This window comes from Stegostoma tigrinum, chromosome 36, assembly GCF_030684315.1.
Source record: "Stegostoma tigrinum isolate sSteTig4 chromosome 36, sSteTig4.hap1, whole genome shotgun sequence".
Classification (NCBI taxonomy): Eukaryota; Metazoa; Chordata; class Chondrichthyes; order Orectolobiformes; family Stegostomatidae; genus Stegostoma; species Stegostoma tigrinum.
In genome coordinates, this window is record NC_081389.1 from 14,119,933 (window position 1) to 14,144,502 (window position 24,570).

Below are 24,570 nucleotides of genomic sequence, written 5' to 3' on the forward strand. Positions count from 1 at the left end.
TGGGAACATTTTTTTCTTAACAGACTGTATCCTTGGTGACTTCCTTTTCTGCCTTGTATTTCGCAGTTTTTTGTAACCTATTATCAGTTGGATCTCTCTGTTTCCTTTCTGGCCTTGATTTTAACATAGAGCTAAACTTTGAAAACATTTAAACTTGGCATGTTCAGCACTCTCGTACCATTCTGGAAATCAGTTGTGAATCTGTAGTGCGGCCAAAATCAGACTCTCTAATTCTAGAGATTCCTATTCTGCTTCATTGACCTTTGGGATTTTGACCCCATTTGGAAGCATTGAACAATGATTTATAGGTCGCTGCAGCAAATATGTGAAGTCATTGACCACATTAATCAACTGCTCTTTCTTTCCCTCTTGGTAGAAATTTGCTTGTTGACCCGGGGCCGTCGAACAGCGAGCGTGCGAGCTGACACTTACTGCAGGCTGTACTCCCTCTCTGTAGACCACTTCAATGAAGTGCTGGAGGAATATCCAATGATGAGACGTGCCTTTGAAACAGTGGCTCTTGACAGACTTGACAGGATAGGTATGTCTCCTTTTTATTCTATTTGAGAGGCAGATTCACATTTTCCTCCACATTTATTTTTAATCGAATTTTTCTCATCTTCACTGCCGTAAAAAATAAAGTATCAGGAAATATTTCATGTCGCACAGTTCATAAATCGATGCTACTTATAGTCAGGAAAAATCTAGGACGTTACCTGTGAATTTGCCAACTTTGTGCCTCCTTCAACTGGTGTGAAACTGCATATATGATGAGAAGGATTGTGCCTGAAAACAGAAAACTGTGAATTTCTGGAACACTTTTCATGACTCCAGATGCCCCAAAGTGCTTTACTACCTGAATATTTTCACCCCTCACTGTTGTAATGTAATGAAGCTGCCAATCTGTGCACAGCGCATTTCTAAAATCATTGTTTGGTAGTGACCAGATAATCTGCTTTTTTGATGCTGATTGTAGGTTAAGTATTGGTTATATTATGGAAGGAATAACTCATCTCCTAATTTCCAAAATAATGCCATGTTATCTTTTAAGATCTGTTGAGAGAGTTGACAAGACTCAAGTTGAATAAAGGTGAATCATTCTATCAGAGAACCTTACGGCTACTCAGTCATCAGAGGGAGATAACTAGAGGTGAATTTAACCCAAGGGTTACTACCACTCAGACAACATTGAGAGGGTAGTTCTTTCATGGTGAGGCCAGCCACTGTGGGACTTGGACCCATACTAATGGCATCATTCTGTGCAGCGAGCTAATGGCCCAGTCAGCTGAGCTAACAGCAACCACTGCTGTCATCCGGCAGCCAGTTCTGATGGTTTACATAAAACCGAAACAACTACGGACGCTGTAAATCAGAAACAAAAACAGAAATTGCTGGAAAAGCTCAGCAGGTCTGGCAGCATCTGTGAAGAGAAATCGTAGCGTTTCGGGTCCAGTGATCCTTCGTCAGACCTGAAACATTCACTCTGATTTCTCTTCACAGATGCTGTCAGACCTGCTGAGCTTTTCTAGAAAGTTCGGTTTTTGTTTTTGATGGCTTACACATAGCGGTAGATGGTCGACGGCTTCTGTCTCATGAAGTTTCGCTCTTTGAGTATTTAGTATTAAGGTCACCTACTCGCCCTTCCCAAAAACGAGGTGCAAAAATAATTGGAAGTGAGGAAAGTATATGAATTCTTGGAGATGGTTTTACCTGTGGCTGGTGATTTTAAACGTTGATGTTTTCTAGTACCGTTTAACATAATGGCAGTATGTACACCATCCCGCAGTGACTTGTAACATTCCCACACTGAGCAGAGGCAACAAGTTAATTATACGCAATGATGAGAACTGATGAAACTCCAAACCATTGAAGCAAATTAATATGCATTATACTTAAATTCATTAACAGGAACTTGTCCCTTTCCATTGTGAGTAAAAGAAATGTGTCCAGAAAATGTTCCTCTCTTTTTTTAATTAAATAGAAGTGTAAGGGACAATAGTTGCTAAGTGCATTCTCCTTGTCAACCAGAGTCAACTTAACAACCAATCAACTCCCCATTCCTTTTAAATTATTTCTCCCTTCAAAATTTGGCATTCTTGCATCTGTCCTGATGAGCACAAGATGAAAGACTTTCACAGCATATCTCCTTTTAAGCAATACTCAACTTTTGCATCATGATTTCCAAACTGTAATATTGATTAAAGCAGTCAATTTTCAAGAACCTTTTATAGCTGGTGAACTGTAATTTATGAAAGCTTTAAATACCTAGCCTACCAGCTTTTCAATTCAAGCAGTGTTCAAAGGTTTGCAATCTTGAATCTAGACCTTTCATTTTTTAATTGCCAAAATTATGTTGTTCTTTGCTTTTTTTGTCAGCTGAATGAAGTAATGAGTTGAGCAGATAATGGAAGGAGAATGAATGAAAGTCAGTCTGTGACCTAATCAGTGGAGCAGTCCTTTGAGAGCAGGAGAAAGCAATGTAAATTTGACAATATAATTGAAATCTCAGAACATTATAATTTTAATAACTAATCTGTTACTTGTCAGATTTTTAGACTATTCTGATAGTGATTTAAGAGGGCTATTGTTTAAAAAAAAGCTTGCTGCATTTTGGTATTTTTTTAACGCGATGCAAAGATTATTGAGATTGCTACTGCAATAATTGACTTGAAATGTATTCTAACTAATTGCTGATAGAAAATCCTCTTTTTAATCACATAAAGAGCCACGGAAACCTGACTGAGAGATAGTTTACTAAGTTGATGTTAAATTTTATGCTTCTTGAAAAGCAAAATGCTGCAGGTGTTGGAAATCTGAAATGTGAACAGCGAAAGCTGAAAATATGCAACAGGTCAGTCAGCGTCCATGGTAAGAAGCAGGGTCAATGTTTCAGGTTGGTGGACTTTCATTGCCTCTATATTTCTTTGAAATTGGAAGAAGGGACTTTGACATCCACCCAGGCAGATAGATGGAGCCTTAGATTTAACAGCTCATTTGAAAGACAGCACCACCCTCAATAATAGAAATATGGAAACATTTTAAAAATGTTGTAGGAATAGGCCCTTCAGCCCTTCAAGCCTGCACTACCATTGAACGTGATAATGGCTGATGGTGTAAGTTCAGTATCCCATTTCCGCTTTCTCTCCATTCCCCTTGATTCCCTTGAGCCCGAAAGGCCACGTCTAGCTCCATCTTGAACATATCTAATGAACTGGCCCCAACAGCTTCTTGTGGGAGAGAATTCCACAAGTTCACAACACTCTGAGTCAAGAAATTCTTCCTCATCTTAGTCCTGACTGACTTATCACTTATTCTTAGACTGTGACCCCTAGTTATGGACTTTCCCAACATCAGGAACATTCTTCCTGCATTTAGGCTGTCCAGTCCCATTAGGACTTTATATGTTTCTATGAGATCCTGCCTCAAGCTTCTAAATTCCAGCATATACAAGCCCAGTTGATCCAGCTTTTCTTCATACACTGGATTGTTAGCTTTGACTATTGCTCTGAAGCCCTAGAATGAGGCTTGAACCCAGGATCTTGTGCCTCTGAGGCAAGAGTCATTAGTGCAAATAACATTGGGAGTAAATTTATTTTTGTTGTTTGTTAATATTAAAGACTAGATGGGCTGTTCAAAAGTTTGCAAGAAATTCTTCGGGTGTTCTGACCATCATTTCTCCTTCCACTGGTAATACATTCTCATGGCAGTGATAGGGTGGTATGGTAGCTCAGTAGTTGGCACTGCTGTCTCATAGAGCCAGGGACCTGGGTTCGATTCTACCCATGGGTGACTGCCTGTGTGGAGTTTGCACATTCTCACTGTGTCTGTGATGATTTCTTCTGGTATTCCGATTTCCTCCCACAGTACAAAAATATGCAGGCTAGGTGGATTGGCCATGGAAAATTGCCCAGTGTGTTGAGGGATGTGTAGATTAGTGGGGTGTTATAGAGGGATGGATCTGGGTGGAATGCTTTGAGAGTCATGTTGCACTGAAGGGCCTGTTCCCACACTGTAGGGAATTCTGTGATGGTAGGTCATTCATGTGAGCTAGTAATCCTGATGCTACCTGACCTGCCACGTGCTTCCAGCGTTTTCTGTTTCTCTTTCAGATTTCCAGCATCTACAATCTTCTGCTTTTTGTTGTTAGCTAATTTTACAGGGATTTTGCAAAAATTGGGTAAAAAGGTCTGCTTGCAACATTTAATGTGGTTCTGAGAGGTGCAATGCAGGAATACGTTAAGGTAGATCTTGTGTCTCAGTCACTAATGCCCCTTGCCTTTGAGCTAGATGCTCTGGGTTCAAATTCTAACCCAGAACTTGTTGGCCACAGAAGATGCATAAACAGGTTAATTTGCAACCAGTGCACCCATCCAACATACCCGTGACTGATGGTAAGAGCAGGAAAGATACCCGTCCTTAGGGCGGAGTGATATGTCTCAGAGTATTACTTCCTGTGCCAGTCTAACAGAGAGTGATGCTTATGATCGCTTCCAGACTATGGTTAAATACAACTAGGGAGTAGGCTATGTAAACAATTATTCATTGCAGTCCCTTCACAGTTCTTGTAATACTCAAGGCCACACTATAAATTGCAAACCTCAAGAAGAAAAACCCAAGGATATCATCAGCCTTGTGACGTTGCAGCCTATTCCCTGGGGTGGGAAACAGAGGTGTACACAAGGAGGAGAAAAAAATCATTCTAAATGTAGGGTAATGGAAGTTCATCACTGAACACTGCATTTTCCAAAATGTTAAGTCCAATAAACAATAAGATAAATAATGGTCTGTTGAGCATGATTAATCATCCTTGGAGCGGATGATAGTCAGAAATGGAAGGATGAAAGACTTGTGATGGGTGTAATTGATAGAAAAACAGACAGAGGCATGCTGCATTAGTTGGACTAGGGAGGCAATGGCCTTGTGGTATTATTGCTGAACTGTTAATCCAAGTCCCAGGTATTGTTCCGGGGAACTGGGTTTAAACCCTGACACGGCAGATGGTAGAATTTGAATTCAGTAAAAATCTGGAATTGAGAATGTAAATAATGACCATGAATCTGTTGTCAATCATCAGGAATAACCTATCTGGTTCACTAATGTCTTTTAGGGAAGGAAAAGTTTTCTTTAATTCAAATGAGGAGGAATAGGCCAGCATTTATTGTCCATCCCTAATTGCCCAGAGGGCAGTTAAATGTCAACCACATTGCTGTGGGTCTGGAATCATGTGTAGGCCAGACCAGGTTAAGAGGGCAGTTTCCCTGATTCTTACTGACCTCTAGGCAACTGGGGACAGACAATAAAGGATGGTCTTACCAGTGATAATCTTGTCCTGTGAAAGAATGGTTAGATAAAGGTAGAAATATAAAGATTTCCACCCATTCAGCCCCTTTCCATTCTGACTGTGAAAATGCCTGTCCATTTGGCTTCAGATTCATCATTTAAATATCTCAGCAATATTGCAAAAGTTTCTTCACCAATGTATTCCTTGAGATTTACAGCAATGTTGCCAGGGTTGGGGGGTTTGAGCTGTAGGGAAAGGCTGAATAGGCTGGGGCTATTTTCCCTGGAGCATCAGAGGAGTGGCCTTAGAGAGGTTTATTAAATCATGAGGTGCATCGATACGATGACTAGCCAAGGTCTTTTTCCCAGGGTAGGGGAGTCCAAAACTAGATGGCCTTGGTTTAAGGCGAGAGGGCAAAGATTTAAAAGGGACCTAAGGAGCAACTTTTTCACCCAGAGGGCAGTGTGTGTATGGAATGAGCTGCCAGAGGAAGTGGAGGAGGCTGGTACAATTACAACATTTAAAAAGCATCTGGATGGGCAGATGAATAGGAAGGGTTTAGAGGGATAGGGGCCAAATGCTGACAGATGGGGCTAGATTAATTTAAGATACCCGGTCAGCATGGACAAGTTGGACCGAAGGACCTGCTTCCATGCTGTACAGCTCTGTGACTGACTAAGATGAGTATTGGGACAGGCTGGGCAACGCAGGTGAAAGAAAAGTGGCTTTCTCATATTTAAGAGTGTATTTGGGGCCTAGTGGACAGACATTTTCAGAGCCAGAATGGGTGTAAATCTTTATTTTCATTTAATCAGTTATTCACAGGATGTGTACTGATGGCATGGCCAGCATTTATTGACTGTCCTTATTGCAACAGCAGTTTTATGCTGAATCTCTTCTCATCCATTTGACCCCCTATTTCTTTCATTACCCCATTTTGTTGCTCAGAATGCTTTGTGCCAAGTGTTCGGGGCGCCTCCTCAGGCCTTTTGGGGCAATAGGCTTTCCCAGTGGAATTCTATTGACAGAACAGTTCTGTTGAAACAAAGGTAAGTGACCCAAGACCACAAGTGGGACTGACAGCATCCACTTGGTGCTCAACCTCCAATTCCAGTCTCAGGTAGGGTCTAGGCCTGAAGCGTCAGCTTTCCTGCTCCTAAGATGCTGCCTCAACCTCAGCTGGTGCAGGAATTAGAGTCATTGAGTCATTGAGGTCTACAGCATGGAAACAGATGCTTCAGTCAACATTCAGTGTTGACATCAGCCTGCATTGCAAACTATGTATCCAGCACAACAGAGACAGCTAAACCTCTTTTAACTCTGCCCTCTTATTTTACAGTCTAACTCATGAAACATTTAGATTTTTATGAGCGCTTTCTCACTACCGTCATATCAGAATAATCAATAACATTAATTTTATTACTGGTGCTGTTCTTTGTACTGTTCTCTTATTTTTAAATCATCTTCCAATCTAAAATTCCTTCCATTAATAATGATTCACGCAATTATTTTGTTTTTTTCAAAACATATCCAGCCTGAAATAACTCCCTCAATATCCTGTTGTGTTCATCCAGCTCCACACCTTGTTATCATGTTTTACCCTGTGTAGATCTGGCTGAACAGGGAGCAGGTCAGCTAGATGCAGAACTGTGCCACCTTCTGCCAGGAAACTGCCAAAAAATTAATTGGTAGCCTGCTTTGTATCTTTTTCACTCTAGTCAATGCATTTACTGTTGCATGCTCATGTTCCATATTTTGTTCCATGCTGATAGATGTAGCCACCTCAATAGAACAGACAGCACCTAAGAAACTATTATTAATAATACAAGTGAGCGAACACTTGATGCATTCCTGTTGTCCATTATTTAAACGAAAGAGTCAGTGCATTTAAAATAAGGAGATTAAACACTGCCTCTCAAAATGGATAAGTGAATGTCAGGTGTTTGCATTTAATTGTGTAATGGTTTCGATCTTTAGTAATGATTTCCAGGCCATTTCCCCCTAAAGATTTTCTGCGAAATAAACATTTTCGTACTGTGACAATATACTGTCAGAGGTTTAAATCTCACTTCCTGAAGTAACGATGACAGAAACACAGGAAGACAAATGTTGCTTCCCCCAGGCTAATTAGAACCTTTCAGTATGTTAAGCCTTATTAAAGTACTATGAATAGCATGCAGTTGCAAAGTTGTTTTGACTTAATATATTCTCATTCTGCTGATGATTGAGGAATAGAAAATTATTACAACAACTTAGCAGCATACAATTGTTACAACAGTGGATGCTTTGCCAAATAAATTGCCCACCTGTATGCCTGATATCTAACATAACTCTTTCCATCTGCACCGCTCTCTACTGTAGAGATCCTATCCTGGTCACTCATTTCTGAAATTTTTTTTATGCATGTTTCAGGCTTCTCTCTGTATTCTCACTATCAAATTGGAGACACCTTGCAACATCCCCTCTTCTCGATCAGAGTAACAAACCAGAAGCAAGTCATAGAACACAATTTGTGAAGTTCAGTTTAATACCACTCAAAGTTTCTCATTCCAGTTTCGTGATAATTGAAAAATGATTGGATTAAGCTTTTCATATTGCATATTTCAAATAATTGGACCTTTTTGCCTGAACTCTGCACGCTTAGGGCCCCATTACTGCAACACCTGGTCTTTTCTAAACCTTTTAACACTAAGGTAAAAGAAAAGTGACAGTAGTCCTACTAGACCATAGGACTGCTCTCATGTTGGGGGGGCAGGGTGGAGGGTGCTGGGGTGTGGGTGTTGTGCAGAAAGAGAAAGAGAGAGAGAAACAGTTGGTGGTTGTTTAATCATGCTTCAAGTGAAGGAAGAGTATCAGACAGAAAGTTCTTCATGGTAACTTCAGCTGGAACTGGACCCATGCCATTGGCATCACTCTGTATCACAAGCCAGCTGCCCTGCCAATTGAACTAACTGACTCATCCTAAGATAAAAGTGCCCCAGTCCTACTGGAACATGGGGCTGATCTTTCACTCAACACAGATGACTGGTGGCAGTTTAATGTGAGGGTCACTGCACCTCAGGCAAGGGCAAGAGTTTGAGAAGCAGAACCCTTCACAGTAACATCAGCTGGTGCAGGAATTAGAGTCATTGAGGTCTACAGCATGGAAACAGATGCTTCAGTCAACATTCAGTGTTGACATCAGCCTGCATTGCAAACTATGCATCCAGCACAACAGAGATAGCTAAACCTCTTTTAACTCTGCCCTCTTATTTTACAGTCTAATTCATGCAACATTTAGATTTTTATGAGCATTTTCTCACTACCATCATATCAGAATAATTAATAACATTAATTTTATTACTGGTGTTGTTCTTTGTACTGTTCTCTTATTTTTAAATCATCTTCCAATCTAAAATTCCTTCCATTAATAATGATTCACGCAATTATTTTGTTTTTTTCAAAACATATCCAGCATGAAATAACTCCCTCAATATCCTCCACCACCATTCCCCTCCCAACTAAATTTGGAAGTTGGAATACAGTAGCACTGGGTGCCTTGGACAATATTTCTCCCTCAACCAACATCGCAAAGCAAAAACAGGCATAGTCAAATATTGCAGACAGTGGAAATCTGAAACAAACACAGAGAGTGCTGGAAAACTCAGCAGGTCTGGCATTATCCATGGAGAGAGAGAAACAGAGCTAATGTTTTGAGGTCCACCATGACTCTTCTTCTGAACATTCTGCTTTGGTTGTAAAAATGGATTATCTGGACATTATCACATTGCTGTTAGTGTGAGCTTGCCAGCGACAAGTGTCCCATAATAAAGCAAAGGCTCCACTCTAAATGGGCTGCCTGGCATTGAAGTACTTCAAGACATAAGAATTGGCACTAAAATGTGTGTCTTCCTTTCCCTTCATGTGGGAACTACAGTGGCTAAAATAAGTGGAGGGATGCTCCATTCTGAACATCCTTCAACTTCATAAGGCCTACATTCAAAATCAAACTAGTAGGAAATGAGGTGTGAAGTTTGTCTGTACAGATAGTTCTACTTTTCTTGGACTTATTCAACTTGTCTTATGAAGCTACAAATTAATAATAATAGCCTACTTTCTTGACAGCAATACTGTCTGGGGACTGAGGCAGTCTGTGCTGGATACAGGTCATTAGTTAAATAAATACCTCTAGTCTTTACAGCAGTACTCCAGTCATTATAACTCAACTGAATTTCAACACTGTCCATAAGGAAAAGATGGGGAAGAACTGCAACGAGGCCAGTTTCACCTTGTGAGCTTCACGTTTTCTCCACCTAATGGTGTAGGATGTAGACAAAGCACATACTTACATCTATTTTCTCTGGAACAGGTCACTCACCTGTTACTGATTGGAAGTCTCTCCCATCGTGAAGGATGGACTTTCAGGTTCATTTTCAGCTGTTTTGTCATGTTGCAAATGCCCTTTTCCTGGCCATCAAGTTCTGGAGCAGTATTTAAACCCAGAGCCTTCATTGGTCAGTTCTTCGAGTATAGGAGTTGGGAATTGATATTGTGGTTGTCCACAACACTGGTGAGGCCTCTACTAGAATACTGTGTCCAGTTATAGGAAGGATATTATTAATCTAGAGAGGGTTCAGAAGTCATTTACTAGGATCTTGTCAGGTGCGGAATGTTTGAGTTATAATGAGGCTGGATAGGCTGGGACTTTTCTCACTGGAGCACAGGAGGCTGAGAGATGGCTAGATAGAAGTTTATAATAGGTGCAGTTAGAGTTAATTGTAGTTGTCTTTTCTCAAGGATGGGGGATTTCAAGACTCAGGGGCACATTTTTTTCAAGGTGAGAGGAGAGAGATTTAAAAAAGGCATGGGGGGCAAGGTTTTATCCAGAGGGTGGTTCGCGATGTGGAATGAACTTGCTGAGGAAGTGGTGAAAATTGGGTAGAATTACTCCATTTCAAAGGCGTTTGAATAGTACACAAATAGGAAGGATTTGGAGGGATATGGACTAGGACCAGGCAGATGGTATGAGTTTACTTTGGGATTATGTTCAGCTTGAGCTGATAGGACAGAATGGTCTGTATCCTTTCTGTTTGACTCTGACTATGACTCAGAGGCAGGGAATCTATGCATTGATCCAAAACACCTCCTTATAAAAAAGGATGAAGAAAGAAGCAACAAAGCAAGTTTGAAGAAGCGTCACTGTTGTAGTGGAAACACAACAATTCATGAGCAGCAAGCTCTCCTCTCACAGCAATAGGATAATAAATAAGTCAATTGTGAATAGCATCTGCAAGAAACCAGACCAACTTTGAAATGACTACTGAATATTTGAATGGATTATATATTTCACCTAGCGATAAACCTGTTTAACATTACTCAGCTGTTTGTGGTCATGATATTGTAGGTAGCACAATGTGCTCGACATTGAGTGTCAAATGTGAAAAGGTACAGAGACTTTGAGCTGAATCCTACCCGCTCCAGGTAGTGGGAATGGAATTGTGGGAGAATAACAGAGATGTCAGGCTGGCTCCCCATCGCTGTGCAGCAGCAACTGATGGAATGTGTGCTGCGAGGCGGGTTGGCGATCTGCTTCACAGCCATTTTCTGGAGCTGCTGCCATTTTACTGATGGCTAAGCACTCCACCTGGTCCCCGGCCTCCCATTGTTTGGGAAGCTCACTGGGTTTGTAAAGATGGCGACACTATGGCAGTCCAGCGAGGGGAGGTGGGTGGGGCAATGAAGTGGGGTGCCTGAGAATCCCTGACCCAAAGCTAAGGCTGAAGACCCAGAGGGTTGACCCTGGAGAGGTTTCCTCTCTGTCCCACAGAGCTCGCAGCTTCTTAAATATTGATTTTTGCTCCTGTATCTGAGGACCCCTCCATGTTGAAGTGACCTTGAGGTCTCCTGCCTGTGACCAACCTCCCTCTCTATCTCCCTCTGTCTGTGTGGTGTGGATAAGTCTTCAGAGTTTGTATCTTTCTCCTTGCGACTGTAAAGAACTTTAGTTCGGCCACTGAAAACAAAACATGCTGGAAATCACAGCAGGTCAGGCAGCATCCACGCAGAGAGAGCAAGCTAATGTTTCGAGTCTAGATGACTCTCCATCCGACTCTTCACAGTGAAGTATTGAAGGGGCAACATTTATGGAATAATATGGAGTGCTGGGAGATAAAGGGTCCTGCCAGTGCACATTAAGTGATCAAAATGTGAGAATGGCAGAACAACGGAAAGTCTAACAGCCAAACAGGAAAGGACTGGAGTGGCCCCACTGGAAGGGAGATGGTTGAGGGGAAGGAGACGTGACATGGTGACGGAGAATGCAACAAGGAAAGCTAAAAGAAAGGGAAGAAATGGAGTGAGCTCTCAATCTAAAGGTGTTGAACACAGTATTAAGTCCAAAGGCTATATAGTGCCTGGGCTGAAGTTGTGATGCTGTTCGTCCAGTTTGTGCTGTGATTTTCTGGAGCATTGCAGCATTCCAAGGACAGAGGAGTGGACCTCATTTGTTAGTTAAGCCACATTTGGAGTATTTTGTACAGTACTGGTCGCCACATAACCGGAAGGATGTGGAGGCTTTGGGAAGGGTGCAGAAATGGTTTACCCAGGATTTTGCCTGGTTTGGATGATGTTAGCTGTGAGAAGAGATTGGAAAAAAATGATTTGTTTTTACTTGAACTTCGAAGGATGAGAGGGCAACTTGATGGAAGTTACCAAAATTATGAGAGACCTGGATTGTCAGAGTGTTTGTCCCAGGGTAGAAATGTCAATTACTGGAAGATGTAGATTGAAGGTGAGAAGGGATAGTTTAAAGGAAATGTGAGAGGCAAGCTTTTTGCACAAGAGGGTGGTCAGTCCCTGGCATGCATTTCCAGAGGAGGTGCTGGAAGTAGATACAATAGTAACATTTAAGACGCACCTTGACAGATATATGAACAGACAGGGAATAGAAGGATATGGACCATGTAAATGAAAAAGGATTTTAGTTTGGAAAGGAATCATGTGGTGGGTTGAAGAGCCTGTTCTTGTGCTGTACTGTTCTTTGCTCTTGACTGGGTAACATTAGTAGTCCATCCACAGTGTAATTGCTGAGCAGGTCTAGCTGCCAACAAGCACAGGCTTGGGAACCCAATGTATACTGTGACCTTGGGATCTCCAAATAAACTACACAACTGCAGATGCTGGAAATCCAAAACAAAAGCAGAAATTGCTGGAGAAACTCAGCAAGTCTGTGGTTGGAGAAAGCAGAGTTAACATTTCGGGACCTGCAACCCTTCTTCAGAAGTGAAGCAGAACTGCCTTTCCCAGACAGAGGGATGGAGAATCATACATCATTACGCATACTCCTTGGAATGGCATTGACAGAGCAAGGCTTTTCTCTTGGCAAGGAATAACACTCAAGCATTTATTGGAAAAATATCATCAGTGCTAATACAAAACTTATATGGGAAATTGCAGCAATGGAGAGGTAATGACTTGAGTTTTGAGTTACCACTAATTTTTTAACCCAGCATTAACTTGCAGCTTGTGTCGACCTCTGTGAATGTCAAAACCCCTGCCTTTGCAAAACAATTTAAATTCCCAGCGGCAAAGCTCTTTCACAATGTAGAGACCCTGTTCTTGAGAGAGACAGAGCACCTGATAAAGATCTCGTGTCACTGCTCGAAAAAAGCAAGCATTAACACTACCAAAATGGCTTAAATAGGAGTTCACCTGACTTGTTTTCTGGCACCTTGCTGTGTGTAATTTGTCTGCAAGATTTCCATACAACCAACAGGATACAAAAGAAAATGCTTCAGCAATCATTTATGAAGCATCTTGTCACATTTTGACGGCGGAACAGTGCCAAATGGAAAGTATATTGTCCCCTTTATGTTAAGTGTCACATTCATAGTTTAAAAAAAGCACTTATTTAACATATAAAATACGAGAAAATAAAAACTAGATGTTTCCTGTGGTTTCCACTAATCTTAATTTAATTGCTCTTCAAGTGGAAGAGTGACGAATTTATAAGCTGTTGTCAACCTGTGTCATTGAGACCGATAAACCAATTATTTTGGTTTAGAAAGAGAAATGTTTCAGAATGTTTGCACAGAATAGCACAGAAGAGGGTTGTTCAGCCCATCGTGTCTGTGCTAGCTCTCTGCAAGAGCAACTGAATCAATCCCACTTCCCTGTCTTTTACCTGGAGCTTAGGAATTATTTTCTCCCTAGAAATTTATCCAATTCCCTTTTGTAAGCCATGATAGCACCGTCCTCACCCACGCTCTCAGCTAATGCATTTCAGATCCTACCCACCCTTGGCAAATCTCTTTTTTTGACATTCACTCTAAGTCAACGTACTCTGTTTCTCAATTCTTACAAACTAACAGCTAAGCCTCTTCTTACCCGTCATGTGATTATAGTCATAGAATCATACAGCATGGAAACAGACTCATCTGCACAACCAGTCTATGCCGAACATAGCCTCAAGCTAAATCCCACCTGCCTGCTCCTGGCCTACATCCCTCCAAACTTTTCTATTCATGGACTTATCCATATGCCTTTTAAACATTGTAATTGTGCCCACATTTACCACTTCCTCAGGAAGTTCATTTCACGCGTGAATAACCCTCTATGTAAAAACAATTGCCCCACATGCTTTTTTAAAATCTCTCATCTCAAAAATGTGCCTGCTGATCTTGAAATCACCCATCCTAGGGAAAAGACGCCTGCCATTAGCCCTATCTATATTCCTCATGATTTTATAAATCTCTATAAGGTCAACTCTCAACCTCCTACAGTCCAGTGAAGAGAATCCCAGCTAATCCGAACTTTCTTTATAACTCCAAACCTTCCATATGTGGTAATATCCTGGTAAATCTCTTCTGAAACCTTTCCAGCTGAATAATATCCTCCCTATAACTGGGTGACCAGAACTGGACACAGTTCTTTAAAAGCATTAAATGAAGAATGGATGAAATTATTGAAAATTTATTGAAATTATTGTTATATTTAGAGACCGAAAGGAGCATGCCTATTTCAACATCATTGTGATAGTTACATCTCTTCAGGCAGACCATTTACGGTTATGAGGAAAGGACCATCAAAACGCTTCCCTTAATTTTATAACTGGTCGAGGTTTCATACGATTTGGCCTTGGTTATCAGGACTGTCTTAGGAAAGGAAAGAGTTGAGGAGGCGGGGATGACTCACGAGATAACAACAGTGGGAAGAGAGGAGGCAAGTCGGAGGAGAGATGGTGCAGTAGAGGAACGGAAGAAGAAAGTTTGTGAGGGAGAAGAGGAGACAAGAGGAGCAGAAATCTGAGTTATGGCCTATGTTACCACCAGACAAGTAATGAAATCTAGCTCGGTGGATTGTTTTTCCTATTGAAGAGTAATGGTCCTTTGCGACATCATTCCTTTAACAAAAAAAATTTGAAGTCTATTATAGAATAGAAATAAAATGAGACAAGCCAAGCTGTCTAAATATAGGGCACAGAAAAATCACATAGCACCTCATCACTTCCTAGTGTCTTCCAGAGGAAGTACCCCTATACATTAAATCATGAAGGTCAACTCAACTGGTTCTTCACTGTCAACTGTAAGGTAAAGGTGTCATTACCCTAGCACACCACAGGGCCCTTCCAGAGAGGCAACCAGTACTGCTTAACTTGAGGGCATCCTCAAAGAGAGGGTGAGAGTGTGGAATTTTCATGGTGACCTCAGCTACACTGCAAGCCAAGCATTCAACCAACTGAGCTAACTGACTCCACTATGAGGGCTTCTGACTGAATACTCACAAAACTGAAAGCTTAAACTTCAATCCTTCAGTCACCTGGAGATTTTTATCCAAAGCTTTCTGCTCAGTAAACTGCACAAACTGGCTTGAGTGACGTATCTTATTCCTTGAATTGTCCGGTGCTTGTGTGTAGGAGAGAAATTATATCGTGCTTCTGACTACGATCATGTCTTCTCCAAAACTATTCCAAATTCTTCCTCTCCCTGGATGTTATAAACTAAAATTGGACTTTGATTATCATAAAGCAAGAAAATAAACAAACTAATGACCCTCAAAATTACACACCAGTTCAGAAACCCAGCACAATACTAATAGTCTTCCATTACCTCTCGAGGGGTTTCTTCCTTTCTGACACCCATATGATGAAGTTATACCTCTGGAAAGACTGACTGACCTTTCTGGATTTTAAACACTTCACCAAAATAACCCATATGCCACTACTTTGAAATGCAAAACCTGAAAGCTCACATTAAGATATTTATATATTAATCAGACCATTTCAACACAACAGGAGAAAGACAAGACATGAGAAGAGATTGGGCAGAAAAGGCAACAAAATGAATGGCAGGAGTAAAGAGTGGGAGTAGTGGAGGGGTTGTCAAGTAGCAAGTGAACGGAAAAGGGACAGGATAAAAGATGGAAAGGAAAGTGTTTTGCAGTGATCAGAAGAATCGAGTGATAATGGGAGGGGGTGAGAAGGGGAAATATGCACAGTCAGATCCAAGTGGTATTCACACCCAAAAAGACTTTTTTTATCGTACTGGTTGAGGACATCACTGGCCAGAGGGCTATTAAGAGTCAACCACATTGCTGTGGGTCTGGAATCACATACAGGCCAGACCAGGTAAGGATGGCCATTTACTTCCTGAAAGGGCATTAGTGAACCAGATGGGTTTTTAGATGCTTAATTCCAGACACTTATTGAATTTAAATTCCACTATCCGCCATGATAGGATTCAAAACCAGAACATTACCTTAGTCTCAGATTAATCGCCCTCTGGATTCATACCAATGGGTCATTGCCTCTTCCCTTATAGGAGCAGTTAATTTTAGTACTGAGGAGCATTAACATTAGCGTTCCTGTGAAAGTATCTTTTATACCTATTCCAACTACCTGTAGTTGTCACAGCAGTAACATTCAACATTTAAAGTTTCAACACAATCTACTCCAATTCAGCCTTTTCATTTTGACCGAAGTTCACCTTGTCTATTATTATTTTGTCATCACGGGTTCAGTTTTCTGTCCAAACTTGGCAGATTTCGCCATCCATCATCATAGTTGGTATGACGGAGAACCTTGGGGTAACAGGGTTACAGATGCTCTTCTGTTGAAAATATTTAAGGCTAGGATAAAACTCAGTGAATTCAGGGAAATAGCAGCCTAAATAGCTCGCAGTGGCAAAGTAGAGTTAAAGCCCAAGTATTGAAGAGCAGGGCAGGTCAATGGGATGAATGGTCTATGGCTGCTCCTATTTCTAATGCTCTTATGACAGAAGCGCTGTAGTCATCAGATGGTGCCTCAGTGGTTAGCTCTGCTGCCTCAAAGATTTAGGGACGCAGTTTTAAATCCACCCTTGGGTGACTGCCTGTGAGGAGTTTACATGTTCTCTGTGAGTTTTGTGTGGGATGCTTTGGTTTCTTCCCTAAAGATGTGCAGGTTTGGTGGACTGGCCATGCTAAATTACCCATAGTGTTGAGGGATGGGTAGGATTAGCTATGGGAAATGCTGGATTACCAGGGAATGGTGAGGCTGTGTGGCGTGCTCGTTAGAGGGTCAGTGTGGATTCGATGACCTGCTTCCAAAATGTAGGGATTCTCTGATTCTGACCAAATACTGTGGACTGGTAATCCAGTGGCTAGTCATACTAACTTGGTGTAATTTATTCTGGAGTGCCTTTGTAGCTATCATATTACACTGCAATATCTGTTCGATCACTGTACCTATACCCTCACCTAGTAAGGCTGCATTATTTCGTGGAGAATTTTCTTTAAATCAACATGCAATACATTTAGCCTTAGTGACAACATATTAGCATGTGTAAATAGACAGTATGCAACAGAATTGCATTCAGCTACAATCAACCACATCATGTCCCTTTTCCATTACCACCATCAAACCAAGAGATTAACCTGAGTACAATGAAGAGTGTAGGAGGACATGCCAAGAATGATACCAGGCATACCACCAAAAGGCTAGGTGTCAATCTTGGGATATAATCTGGGGTAACTAACTAATCAGTGGAAGTACCACATTTTAGGTTGAAAGGTGAAGGCAGTGGACATTGCAAGGGCTGGACGCCCTGACAGCATTCATGGTGGCACAGTGATTCAGTGGTTACCACTGCTGCCTCACAGTGCCGGGGACCCAGAGTTGATTATAGCCTCGGCAACTGTCTGTGCAGAGTTTGCACTTTCTTCCTGTGTCTGTGTGGGTGTTTTCCGGGTGCTCTGGTTTCCTCCCGCAGCTCCATCGATGTGCAGTTTCATTTGAATGGCAATGCTAAATTGCACATAATGTCCAGGGATGTGCAGGCTAGGTGGATTAGCCATGGGAAATGCAGGGTTACAGGGATAGGGTAGGGGGTGGTTCTGGGTTGGATGCCCTTTGGAGGATTAGTATGGACATGATGGGCCAAATGGCCTGCTACCGCAGTGTAGGGATTCTGTGATTCTATTTGAAGACTTGTGCTGTGCAACCAGCTGTGCCACTGTTCAAACTTTGCAACTACAACATTGGCACCTACCTGACAATGAAGAAAATTGCCCAGCCATGTCTTGTTGACCAGGATAAATCCAAACCAGTCAATTACTGCCCCTTTGGTCTATTCTCAATTATTAGGAAAATAATGATATTGTTATCAAACGCCCTTTGACACAGCAATAAGCTGCTCACTGGCACTTCATTTGGGTTCCACCAGGGCCACTTTACTCCTGATCTACTTTCACCTTCATTCATATATGGCCAAAATAGTTGAACTCCAGAGGGGAGATGAGAATGACATCAAAGCAGCACTTGACCAAGTGTGGCTTCAAAAAGCCATTGCAAAACTAAAGTCAGTGTGGGCTGGGAACAGCTCTGCACTGAATGAGTTCATACTTAGCACAAGGGAAGACAGTGCGTTTTTTCAAAGATAAACACCTTTAACCATAGGGCATTCTTAACACAGCAAGATATCCTTAGGTTAGTGCCTAAATTCGATCTTCAGCTGCCACATCAATGACCTTAACTCCAACGTAAGGTTAGAAATGGGGATGATCACTACTGTTAGCAGAATGTTCAGTACTACACTTCATTCCTCAGGCACTGAGCGGCCCATGCCAACGTAGGTACTGTCAGAACTGGGCATCATTCAGGTTTCGGCAGATACAAGACAAGTAACCTTTGCACCAGGCAATGGCCATCTCCAGCAAAAGAAAATTATTGGCACTGACTACCCTTGACATTCAATGGCGTCTTCATTACTCCGTCACACACTGTCAACATCTTTGGGGTTATCATCGACTATAAACTGATGGAGCAACCATATAAATATGATCATTATGAATGCAGATCAGGCAACCCATCCTATTGTTTAGACCAGACCAAACCGTCTCAAAATAAGTGAAGAAGACAGCTTAGACCCTAACATCCTCTTATTTTTAAAGGAAGTGTAAGGTATTGTGTTCCTGATGCAATTTGATTGGTCAAGCTACCAGTCTTGAAGCAAAACACGCTTTTATCTTACTCTATTGCTAGTGGAACTGGAATAACAACTCTATTGGAAAAAATAATGGAATAGTAGATTATTTAAAACTGCTTAACAGCAACTGTTCCAGTGTAGTAACACACCCTTGGCAAAGGCAAATTCAGTAAAATAGATTGTCTCACGTGCACTTTTGGTAACAGAGGGACCTCCAGGTTTTTGCTGCAGCAAAGAGAGAGAGATGCAGAGGCTTCACACCCCCAAGAATACTGAAAGCTCACCTAAAATCCTGGTTCTGTAGGAGTTTGACCCCATCCATTCAGGCTGCTTCTATTGTTTCAACTTTAAAATAAAAACCCAAGGCTTCATAAGCTGTTTGCTATATGGGCAGGAACAGATGACTCAGTACATCTGTCTCAACCTCTATACCTCTTAAAAATGTAGTTTTGTCAAACCACTAACAATTAGATATTTATTAACAGGCACAACTGTGGTTATGTTATGCTTAGGGCCTTTCTCTATGCTTTAGATAACTGTGATTCTTTTTCCAGGAGTTAGATGAAATAGTGAAACAGGGCACCCTTCCCAAGTCTTTTGAAATGTTTCTTAATTGATCTTATATTATCGCAAGATTATAGTTGAGAAAAAGTCCTAGAAAAGGAAGGAAAATGCAAGGAGATTGCATAAGAAATACAAAGGAAGCATAATCAGTGCCAAGAGGAGAAGGCATGCAGAGCTCTGTGAGAGCATTCAAGCAGCTGTTGGGCACTATGATGAGCCTCTAGCTGTCTCCAGGATGGACAACCAGTGAGGTGAGAAATGATCAGAGTATTCAGTGCATGTAGATGAAGCAAGGCAGTGGAAGCACATAACACAACATAAAGTTACACAGTGATCCAAATTCCATCAACACTAACAGCCACTCAGCACCCTTTCGGCCTGTCTGTGGAGGAGGAATCAGTTCTGTTCAAGAGAAAACCAGAGAATGCAGTCATCAGGGATAGATTTAATCATGAGTCTTAGAAGGAGGAGCAACAAAGGAGATAATGCTTTATATTAGTGGAAACATGCTGATGCACCTGGTGACTGGGGTAAAGCAATCACTGGTCCTTTGTAGCCAAAGAAAGGTTTTTTCTAAAAAAATGCAGGACATAAAAGCCTCCAGGGAATAAATCCTAGCCTTGTAAGTAAAATGATTCACGAAGAGTTACAAGCTGGAATCAAAGCTATAACCAGAAGGAAAAGCTGGATTCTGGACAGAATGGTTCTGAGGCACAAAACTACAGCTACAAAAGGCAGTGTGTTATAAATTCAGAAGTTCAAAGCAATGTTTGACACTGCCATAGAAGAAATGCTAAAGGTACCTCTCAGGAACCACCCAATATCATGTCTCAGATAATGTAAGCTATGAGTGCGGTTATTGGAATTAATGAAAAACTTACAGGTTTTAAATTAGCATGGAAATTCCAAGGAGAAAGCAAATCATTCTGATACTTATTTAAATCAAGCTGAAAGCTCCAATAACACTCAAGACAGCAGAAATACCATGAGAACTAGTGAAGAAAACATCAAAATTTTGAGTTAATTGCAATAACTAAGGAAGACATGGTTTGCTGTGAGGAGCTGGTTTACCAGGCATTGAAATAAGTTGATGATTTAAGCTTACCAAAGAGATCATCAAAGTGCAAGCTGAAAAAAGAATTCTTTCATGGGCAGGATCAGCATTTGTTGTCCATCCCTAACTGCTGCCCTTGAACTGCTTGCTAGACCATTTCAGAGGGTAGGTATGAGAATTAACCACATGACTTGGATGTGGAGTCTCATATAGGTTAGAATGAGCTAAATGGCTTTAATGAAAATCAAATGTAATTGTCTGATCACTAATGATAAACACCAGATTGTAGTTCTTGTTGCAATAAGATTTGAGGGGGAGACAATGGCCTAGCGGTGTTATTGCTGGACTGTTAATTCAGAGACCCAGATAACGTTCTGAGGAGTCAAGTTTGAATCCTGCCACTGCAGGAACTTGAATGTGATAAAAAATGTGGAATGAAGAGTCTAACGATGGTTATGAATCCATTGTCAGCTGTTGGCAAAACCCATCTCATTCATTAATATCTTTAAGGGAAGGAAACTGCCATCCTTACCTGGTCTGGCCTATATGTAACTCCAGACCCACAGCAATGTAGTTGACTCTTAACTGCTCCCTGGGCAGTTCAGAATGGGGAATAAATGCTGGCTAGCCAGTAACGCCCATTTCCCATGAATGAATTGTTTATAAAATACGATGCCCCTGTTGGCATTACTAGATGACCACAGTATTCTGCACTAGCTGTTGCTTTAATGATAAAGAAATGGGTGCCTTTCAATTCTTGAGTGGCAGCAGTATTGTTGAAATGGAAGGTGGTTGGTTGCACTATTGAAATAAAGGGCCAAGGCCTTTATACGTCAAGTGATAAAGCAACAAAGTTGTCGGACAAAGAACACAAAATGTCAGGAACTTATTTGTGAGAACCCCTCCAAGGCTCATGGGGAATGATTAGTTAATATCACTGTGGAGTTCATAGAATTTGAGATCCTTTGGTAACAGGTAATAGCCTGCCCAGGTGGAACTCATCACCTGAGCCCTTTTATGACCCCCGGTGTCCTTGAAGAAGGAGCACACAGTGTCCATCAATGCTTTTGATGCCTTCAGGCACCACAGGGGATACTGTACTTTATTTCCCCATTCAGCTTCTTTTTGATTTAGTCTCTTCCTGTTCTCCCTACACTGCCTCACCTTTGATGACCTTTAATGGATATTGCATGTAAATATTCAGTCGGATACTTGGGTGTTTTTACTGGTAGTGGGAGTGCAGAATGGAAAATGAGAATGAGGCAGGATTAACAGGCGTTAAAGTAGTTTGTTTGCAATCATTCTTGCTGGAGCGGGGAGAGTATTGGAAGGAAGGAGGTTAGGGATAAGATAACACTGTCCAAGGAGGAACAATTTCCTCCAGGACCCTTCTCCTTCACTGCCAACACCTCTCATCACTCCTATGGCACCTTGCCATGCAATCACAGAAGGCATAACACCTGCCTGTTTACTTCCTCACTATTCAAGAACCCAGGCACACCTTTCAGGTAAAGCAGTGATTTACCTGTAATTCTCTTAACCTAGTCGACTGTTTTTACTGCTCTCAAGGTGATCTCCTCTACAATGGGGAGATAAACTGCTGACTGGGTCACCACTTTGCAGAAGACGTATGTTCTGTCTGCAAAAATGACCCCTAGTTTTTAGTTGCCTGCCACTTTAACACACCACCGTGTTCCATGGTCAACATCTCTGTCACAGGACTTCAGCAATGCAGCAGTGACTTCAGTGCAAACTGAAAGAACGACATCTCATTTTCCACTTGGGAAAGCTATATCCTCTACTACTCAACATTGAATTCAATAACTTCAGAGCTTGATCTTATCCCTCCATGGTTTTTTTTTTAACCTAGTCCATGCCCAGTTCTGTTATGACATGGGCTACTTTTAGCACAGTCACCCATTCCTATAACTGCAAAGCCGCATTCAGTGCAGCTCACCCATTTTCTCCTACTTCTTCAGTTTTTGTTCTGTCCTGGTTGCCTGTTTATCCATCACTTTCATATTCCTCTCTCTCTATGGACTCCATCTCTACCTACCTCCTCCCTGCTACCCCCTCAGCCCCAACTTCGGCTTTGGCATAAATATCACGTTTTTTTTCCCCCAGCTGCCAATAATTCTGATGAAGAGTCACTGGGCACGAAACGTTAACACTGCTTTCTTCCCACAGATGATGCCAGATCTGCTGAGTTTCTCCAGCAATTTCTGTTTTTGTTTCAGATCTCCGGCATCTGCAGTTCTTTGTTTTATTAAAGAAAAGCATTGGCCTTTGGGAAGGACAGCTGCCATCCTTACCTGGTCTGGCCTACATGTTGTTGTATCAGAGTTTGAAATGGTCAATTGTAAGCAGTAGCATAAGCACAACCTGCTATGATGACTAGTGAGCAGAACAGCTTAAAATCTCAAAGGCTGCGAATTAACATTTGGTCCATCTCAATGTCTTTGTCTCAATGTCTATCATGTCAAGGTAAGTTGTAATAAGTTTATTAACAACCAATTATCCAAACCTTTTTAACTACCAGAAATTCTTCTAGTTAAAGCCAGAGTAATTTAGATTAGATTAGATTAGATTCCCTGCAGTGTGGAAACAGGCCCTTTGGCCCAACAAGTCCACACCGCCCCTTGGACCATCCCACCCAGACCCATCCCCCCATAACCCACACACTCCTGAACACTACGGGCAATTTAGCATGGCCGATCCACCTAGCCTGCACATCTTTGGACTGTGGGAGGAAACTGGAGCATCCAGAGGAAGCCCACGCAGACACAGGGAGAATGTGCAAACTCCACACAGACAGCCACCCGAGGTTGGAATCGAACCTGGGTCCCTGGTGCTGTGAGGCTGCAATGCTAAGCTCTGAGCCACCGTGTCGCCCTGAAGTAGCTTTACTTCACCACATTAGACCCTGTGACCCCTACACTTAAAGACAATGGTGGCACAAACCTTCATAATGAACAGCACCTCATACAGTAGGGATGTAGCATGCACCTCCAACATCTGTCAATGTTCTCTGACCCTTTGGCAGACCCTTACAGATGGGGATTACCCTTAGACTGATGTGTAGGTGACTGTTCAGACTGATGCAGGCTCTGTTCCAGTTGGGGCAGGAGGTGGCTGTGGGACAGGGTGGGTAGGGCATCGGTGTGGTAGTGTGCTCCTTAGGCTATTTTTGCCTTGCTTCTGTTTTTTCCTGAAGTCGTCTCACAGTGCTCTACGCCTTCCCGGATGCTCCTCCTCCCCTTTGATGGTCTTGGAGCCAGTGAATCCCAGGTGTCTATGGGAATGTTGCACATGACCAATGAGGCCTTGGGCTTATCACTGAAGCGGTTCCTCTGTCCACCTGGGGCTTGCAAACTGGGAGCAGAGCACCTGCTCATGATAGCCATGTGGATGTTGCGCCGAGCCCATTGTAGCTGTTCAAGGGTGGTCAGGGCCTCAATTCTGGGAATGTAGAGTTCTGGGTCAGATGGATGTGAGGACATTAACTGATTAACCTATCCTCAAGTTGAGAAAATTCGAATTTAGGTGGCTGGAGGATGAAACATAAATGGACATGTTCGAAAGGCAGAATTTGGGAGTCCTGGAAACAGGAAAGCTATGAGATGGAAACGTATCTAGTTTGAACCAGAATGATACAGAGATAAGGATTTGATCTCACAAATCAAATAGCTACCCTTGGAATAATCAATTGATTTGAATCAAGATACAGGTGGCAAATGCTAATTAACTGATCATGTATTCATTGTTATCAGTGGGTAGTAATGATATTGTTTATTCATGCCTTTCCTTTGCCTGAGAGGGAAAGTTATGAGGTATATGGACAGTGTAGATAGAGAAAAAACTGGATCCCATTGGTAGAAAGATCAAGAATAAGACAGCATAAGTAGTTGGCAAAATTAATTATGGGGGGCATGAGAAATTTGTCCTCACTGCCAGTGGTTAGGGTCTGGAATGTGCTGCCTGAGATTGTGGTGGAGGCAGGGTCAATCGAAGTGTTCAAGTGGGGTATGGATTTTTTTTTAAAGAGACAGTGGTGCAGGGAGAACGCAGAGAAATGGCACTAGCTGCATTGCTCATTTAGAAATACAACACAGTTACGACGGGCTCAATAACCTCCTTTCTGTGCTGGAACAGCTCTGTAATTTCGACCTTGGGGGACAATATTTTAAGAAAGCTTTTTGAGAAGATATTTTGTTCCAAATTGACAGCAAGAA

General features: G+C 41.8%; 1 protein-coding gene across 1 annotated transcript in view; it reads left to right on the forward strand.

Annotated features, from left to right (window-relative positions):
* The window catches only part of hcn4 (hyperpolarization activated cyclic nucleotide-gated potassium channel 4), a 354,702-nt gene that overhangs the window by 287,743 nt on the left and 42,389 nt on the right, over positions 1 to 24,570 (forward strand). Inside the window, exon 7 of the mRNA XM_048520718.1 lies at positions 377 to 541. Coding sequence (XP_048376675.1) covers positions 377 to 541 — 165 coding nt within the window. The remainder of the gene's footprint in view (positions 1 to 376; positions 542 to 24,570) is intronic.